Raw genomic sequence first — 6,784 nt, 5'->3', positions numbered from 1 at the left:
AAGTAGTCCGTGAAACGCGATGGCGACGAGAAGGAGGACAAGCAATGTAGTCATCAGCAGAAGGGTGAAAACGTAACTGCTCTGGATCACGACCAATGGTAGTAAGATTGGGTCGTGGAAGGCGAACAAAGTGCTCTCCCGCGTCATCAACAAACCTCCACAGCAAGCCTGGTTTCAGCCAATGTGTACTCCTCAAATACTGCTCATCCATGAGATGTCTTTTAGTGACAACGCTATAACCATCAGTAGGAATTCTCTTGAACTGAAGAATGGCAGTAATAAGGTTCCCCACAGCCTCTTTCTTAGTGCTAGTACCCACAAATGGTTTGGTCTGCAAATCAACCAAGTGGTGTGCAAAAATAGCCCCAAAGTTCAGGCACAAAGGGTCACGACGCTGCTCAAGAGAAAGAGAAGGAATCAAGCGGCCAACTCCAAGGCTAAAGAATTAAAGCTCTGTTGCTCTCATCTTGTTAGGCTCCATCTTACACTGAAAAGTGGTACCAAGAGCCCGAAGAATATACCTAAGCACCGGATGGCGGACTTCTGACTGAAGAGCTGTCTTAGAATCATACTCTCCTAGTCCTATGCAAGACCACAAATCAGAGAGATCCTCATAATGCTTGGGCAAAACAGTGGGGTGATGCCAACAAATCCGACCAACGACATCACAAATTTTTTCAAAAGTGATACTATAAGGCAGTCATTTGATGAAGAAATGCATTTGACCGTCACGTGTTGATGGTGCCTGCTTATTCAGATAAGTGATCCTAACAAAAGCCATAAACTGCCGCACTAAATCCGGATAAATATCATATTGCTTAGTACAGATGGTTCCCATATTCATCTTATCTAGCAATCCTAAAACTTCATCATAAATTCCCATTCTACGAAGAACAGCAGGATCAACAAACTTTTTAGGCTCAATGACAACATCTAACCAAGTATTATACAGCATTGTCTCATATTCTCCCCAAACATACAGTGGCCTAATGATGAATTCAGGCTTCCCAAGCTCAACAAGAGGCTTTTTTGGCCTTTCTCTTTGTGTGGGAATCGGTTTACCTTCCTCCTTTGGCCATGGGAACTGAGATTGGATGGGAGATGGAAGTGAAAGGTCAGGGAGGTTGGAGGAGGCTCTCGTCGGAGGTCGTGATGGCGGGGCATCACTCGCCAGAGCTGATGGAGGCGGACGGCGGGTTGGGCGAGAAGATGAAGCTTCGCCGTCGTTGGTTCGTGCCTTCTTGTTGGGAGCCATCACTTCAGAACGCAAAATTGACACTGGATCTGGGTAGAGGAGAGAAAATCGAGTGGAATAGCACTTGGAATCACTCAAAACAGATCAAAATCAGAGAAGATATGAAGATTTTAGGGTTTATCTCGAGTTGTTGTCGAATGGAGGTAGAAGAAGAAGACTCGGGGATTTAATTGGGTGTTGCTCGGTTTGAACGGTGTCGATCGATGCCCATTAAGTGGTATCGATCGATGCTACTTTTGTCGGACCAGACCCAATTGCAAATTCAGGCCCAATGCTTGCAAACCCAATCCTTAAACCCATCAACCTTTCTGCGATCCAATAGTGGTGTCGACCGATACCCATGTGGTATCGATCGATGCTGATGCTGATCAATGGTATCCGAAACTTTTTGTTTGTTTTTTTTAATTTTTTTTTTTTTTTCTGAAACAAAAAAAACTCAAAACCAAAAAATCAATATGTTAGTAATCCTAAAAAAAAATTGAAAAATAAATAGTTCCTACCAGTGGGTTGCCTCCCACTCAGCGCTTGTTTTAAGTCATTAGCTTGACTTGGCAATGGATTAGGCGGAGGGTGCTTCGTCCAAACGCACAATGTGTCCGTCTGGTATCTCGGCTTGAGCCCAATAATGTTTCACCCTTTGACCATTAACAGTGAACTTTTCTCCTTTGGAATTCAGCAACACAATGGCTCCATATGGTCTAACTTCTTGGACAGTAAAAGGACCAGACCAACGGGAACGGAGCTTTCCGGGAAACAGCTTCAAACGAGAATTATAGAGGAGTACCTGGTCATTAGGCTCAAAGTGTCTGGAGATAATCTTCTTATCATGATATGTCTTGGTTCTCTCCTTGTACAGCTTGGAGTTCTCAAATGCATGAAATCTCAGCTCATCCAACTCATTCAACTGCACTAACCTTCTCTCTGAAGCTGTCTTGGCATCAAAATTCATCAACTTAACTATCCAGGCTGCCATGTGCTCTAACTCCACTGGAAGATGACATGCTTTCCCATAAAGCAGATGGAAAGGTGTGGTGCCAAGTGGCGTTTTATAAGCAGTTCTATATGCCCAAAGTGCATCATCAAGCTTCATAGCCCAGTCCTTCCTTGTAACACCAATTGTCTTTTCAAGAATCTCCTTAGTCTGCCTATTGGAAACCTCTACTTGCCCACTAGTCTGTGGATGATATGGAGTAGCCGCTCTATGCTGAACACCATACTTTTTCAGCAGCTTGTCAAACACTTTATTGATAAAGTGTTTACCTCCATCACTGATAACAATTCAAGGCACCCCAAACCTTGGAAAGATAATGGTCTTAAACAGTTTAAGAACCACTGCAGAATCATTCTTTGGACATGCAATCGCTTCAACCCACTTTGAGACATAATCAACAGCAACCAGGATGTAGTTGCTCTGATAAGAAGACGGAAACGGTCCCATAAAGTCAATACCCCAGCAATCAAACACTTCAACTTCAAGAATGAAGTTTTGTCGCATCTCATTCTTCTTACTGATTTGACCTTTCCTTTGACAAGCATCGCATCTTGAGACAAATTCATGAGCGTCTTTGAACATCGTTGGCCACCAAAAGCCTGCTTGGAGAACCTTGGACATTGTCTTGAATGTAGCAAAATGTCCTGCATAGTCAGATCCATGACAATGAAACAAAACGTCAGGTACCTCAGTCTCTGCTAAGCATCTTCTGTAAACTCCATCACTGCAATGCTTATACAAGTAAGGTTCATCCCAATAGTATCTCCTAAGCTCTCTCATGAACATCTTCTTGTTATAGCCAGTGAAATTCTCTGGTTCTACCTCTGCAGCAAGATAATTGGCAATATCAGCATACCAGGGTTGGTTGGAGCTAGCCACAACAGCTAAATCTCCTTCATACGACCAATCTGTCTCGGGAAAAAATGGGTGTCGACCAATGTCAGTGTGGTGTCGATCGACACCATCTGCATCCATGAGCAGACTCTTTGTTTCATCAGTCCGAAACCCAGTATCCACAAAGTAGACATGTTCTTCAGGCAAACAGTCTTGTATTGGGACATCATCATCAGTTTTAATCTTGGACAAGTGGTCAGCAACACCATTCTCAATTCCCTTCTTATCCCTCACTTCAATGTCAAACTCTTGTAGAAGAAGAATCCATCTCAATAGTCTAGGCTTAGCATCCTTCTTCTGCATCAAATATTTTAATGCAGCATGATCAATATGAACAATGACTTTGGATCCAACTAGATAAGACCTGAACTTTTCAAAAGCAAACACAACCGCCAACAATTCTTTCTCCGTTGTTACATAATTTCTTTGTGCATCATCAAGTGGTCTGCTTGCATAGTAGATTGCATGAAGTTTCTTGTCTCTTCTCTGTCCCAGCACTGCTCCCACTGCATAGTCACTAACATCACACAAAACCTCAAATGGAAGATCCCAATCTGGTGGCTGAACAATAGGAGCACTCACAAGCTCTTTCTTAATCCTTTCAAAGGCTATCCTACACTCATTAGTGAATTCAAACTTGACATCTTTGCATAACAAAGCAGAAAGTGGTCTAGCTATCTTGCTACACTCTGAGATAGAAGCAACCACCCTTTTCTCCTTCTCCTTGTGTGTGATTCCTTGAAGACTGAGATTTGACTTATCATAGATCATTTCACAGATCTGTGTGGCGTCCTTCACTCCACCCATCTATATTTTCATCTTCCACTGCTATCGAATAGACAGAACAATATTTTCAACCATTTGTCTATTCACCATCTCTTCGTTGCGTTCCATCTACCATCCAACGAATAGGCAGAACAGCGTTATCAACCATTTGCCTATTTCCATCTATCCACGTGGGTTCCCTCACCAGGTTCCTATATCAGATACCAAACTGAAACGACCCGACCCATTTTTTTTTATAATAATAACTAATAAATAATAATAATAATATAATAAATAATCAATAAATAACCCAAAAATATTTATTTAAATATGCAGAAACTCAAATAACCAAATAAGCAGCGGAAAATACCAATAATAATAAACCAATAATTAACCAGAATCATAGACTAAAAACTAACAACTTAACCCATGGTTCTAACACGAACATTCCAATTCTAGCAACCTAGCAGAAACCAAAACATAACAACTAAGTCTTTAGAACATCCTCCTCTTCATAGCCATGATCCCATGGTCACACTTTGCCTCTACCTGAACCACAAACACAATGAGATGCGTGAGTATTACCAAAAATACCCAGTGAGGCGATCCTCCCATCTACGAGTTATACACACGAGCAAATCAAAAGTACAACTACAAATAAAATATAACAAACCAACCATTAAACAGAACAACCAATAACACTTTCACCACACCTACATATCATCACACAAAACAAGTTATCCAACCCAATCGCTTAGATAAGCTCATGGTCACGCACTCACCTTAACAAGTGATTCACGAAAAATAACTACAACCAAAAGAGAAGCTCTCCAATATCCAAGAACAACCAAACTCGCTTCGTTAACTTTCCAATCCCTCCGGTAAAAATCAAGGTCTATATGTCCAGATGAAACCACAATCGATCCCGAAACATCCGCTGGTCTTAATCCGCGATTGAGAAGAAACGGCCCATGAAACTGCCGATATCTCCTAGAATATTAACTCAAATTCACTTATGTAAAAAGGAGAGTACGAAAATCTCTTAGCTACAACCCTACCAAATATTAATACCTTTCGAAACAATTTGAGCAGTCGGATCCTCCTTCTCCCAAACCCTAACAGTTTTGTTTCTCTCTTTGTTCTAAGGAAAAAGCTTGATCTCCTACTTTTCCTTCTTTACATCAAAAAACCAAGGGTTCTCACACTTTCTCTCCCTCTCTCTGATAACAATGTCGACACCAACAAAAAAAAAGAAAGAAGGCGTGACTTTATAAGAGAAATTAAATTTTTTTGGTTTGATTTAATTAAACCAGAATTTAATTAAACCAAATCAATTAAAATTCACTTGTTTGGTTTAATCCATACATCCCAAACTCTTTTCTCGGAACACAGATGTTACATATTTGAATACTCTAGATGTTTCTTTTCTTGGTTGAGATTATTTCATTTTCGTGTTTGGCATATTCGTTGATTTTTCGGACTCGATGACGTTGGTATAGTAGTTAGTTATTGACTAATGAAGTTTACACTTTACAGGTGTGTGGTATATATAAGAGACAAAACTCTAGAAGTGAATGAGTACGGCAATTTGAATAAGGTACGATTCAAACAAAACTGACTATATTTTTATTATATTTTTTATTCAAACAAAAAAAATGATAAACGAAATACAAAGTTACAAAAATATATGTTTAAATAGGCTGGTTCAATCAGATAAACTAAGCTGATCCAATTTGGATAGGGAAAAGATTATCAAGAAACTACATCGAGTCATAATTTAGGCTAAATGGATTAACACTTATCATATCCCGAAATTGAAAAGTACAGCAAAACTTTTAGTTTCAAATTGAATTTAACAAATACTAGACAACTATTAAAATCACTTTTATATAGGTTTCTAATTTTGAACCGCAAAATAAAATATCAGACCAAAATTAAATTAAGGAAGTTCATACAACCAAGTTCATGCTTCTTAACTTCCTAGTTTCTGCTTTAGGCCGAAGATTTTGGCCATCGATACACATTTATAATGCTGATCATATTCATGATAAGTCATATCGTAGACAAATGAGAGTTTTTGAAAGTACAAAGAGAAAGGCATATCACATAGCATGGATATATAGTGTTTACATGGAAGTTAATATTGATATCTGATAGAGAAAGCAGAAACATAGTTCTGCTAATTATTAGCACATTAAAAGCATAAAACATGTTTAATAATAAAAACTTCTTGAAACGAAGTCTCAAAAGGGTTTATGGGACAATTACTGTCTGAGAACAATGATCCCTGAGTCTGCGAGAAGGAGGGAAGAGGGGAGCAAAGATAAACATCTGAGGGATGCAATCAGCATGGAGACCCAAGAAGGCATGGCAGCAAGAAGGTCCCACATTCCCGAATTGTCCGTTTGTTATGGATCGGAATATTTCGGGTACACAGTCGGGAATCATTTCTAGTGATGACCAACAATCTACTTGGAAAGGTTGCGGTGACGGCAAGGGTTGAGCTGTAACGAACACGGCAATGCATACAACTGAAAGAAGGATCAAGAAGAACTTATCCATCCACATGTTGATGAGAGTTTTGGAATGAATTATTGAGTTTTTATATTTGATAGGAGTAGTCAGTGATTGGATTTATATAAGATGAAACAAATGTGAAAGTTTTAAGTTGCATACTATGAATGTTTTCATTGTGAAGAATGATGGAGGTACTCTTGGGGTGACCCCAAATAAAGGTTAACAGTTTGTTAGGTTGTCTTTTTTGTTCTGGTATTTATTTTATTAAATAAAAGATAGTAAAATCTCTATTATTTAATACTTGGAATTCCATTTAATAAACACTATAATGTTATGAAAGTCAAAAATAGGAGAAGTGCAAA

The 6,784-nt window shown here is 39.2% G+C and overlaps 1 protein-coding gene across 1 annotated transcript; it reads right to left on the bottom strand.

The window, feature by feature from the left end:
* Positions 1–5,928: 5,928 nt before the first annotated feature.
* Positions 5,929–6,538, bottom strand: LOC147935134 (uncharacterized). Its single transcript, XM_087476276.1, has one exon. The coding sequence runs from the start codon at positions 6,471–6,473 to the stop codon at positions 6,159–6,161; it is 315 nt and encodes a 104-aa protein (XP_087332402.1). The 5' UTR covers positions 6,474–6,538; the 3' UTR covers positions 5,929–6,158.
* Positions 6,539–6,784: the final 246 nt, after the last annotated feature.

Source organism: Camelina sativa, chromosome 11, assembly GCF_030686135.1.
Source record: "Camelina sativa cultivar CO46 ecotype springtype chromosome 11, ASM3068613v1".
Taxonomy (NCBI): Eukaryota; Viridiplantae; Streptophyta; class Magnoliopsida; order Brassicales; family Brassicaceae; genus Camelina; species Camelina sativa.
The sequence above is the reverse complement of the archived record's forward strand: the minus strand, read 5'-3'. Positions and strand labels throughout refer to the sequence as shown.

Coding starts and splice junctions, on each gene's coding strand:
- LOC147935134 (XM_087476276.1), bottom strand. CDS start 6,473: ATGTGGATGGATAAGTTCTTCTTGATCCTTCTTTCAGTTGTATGCATT.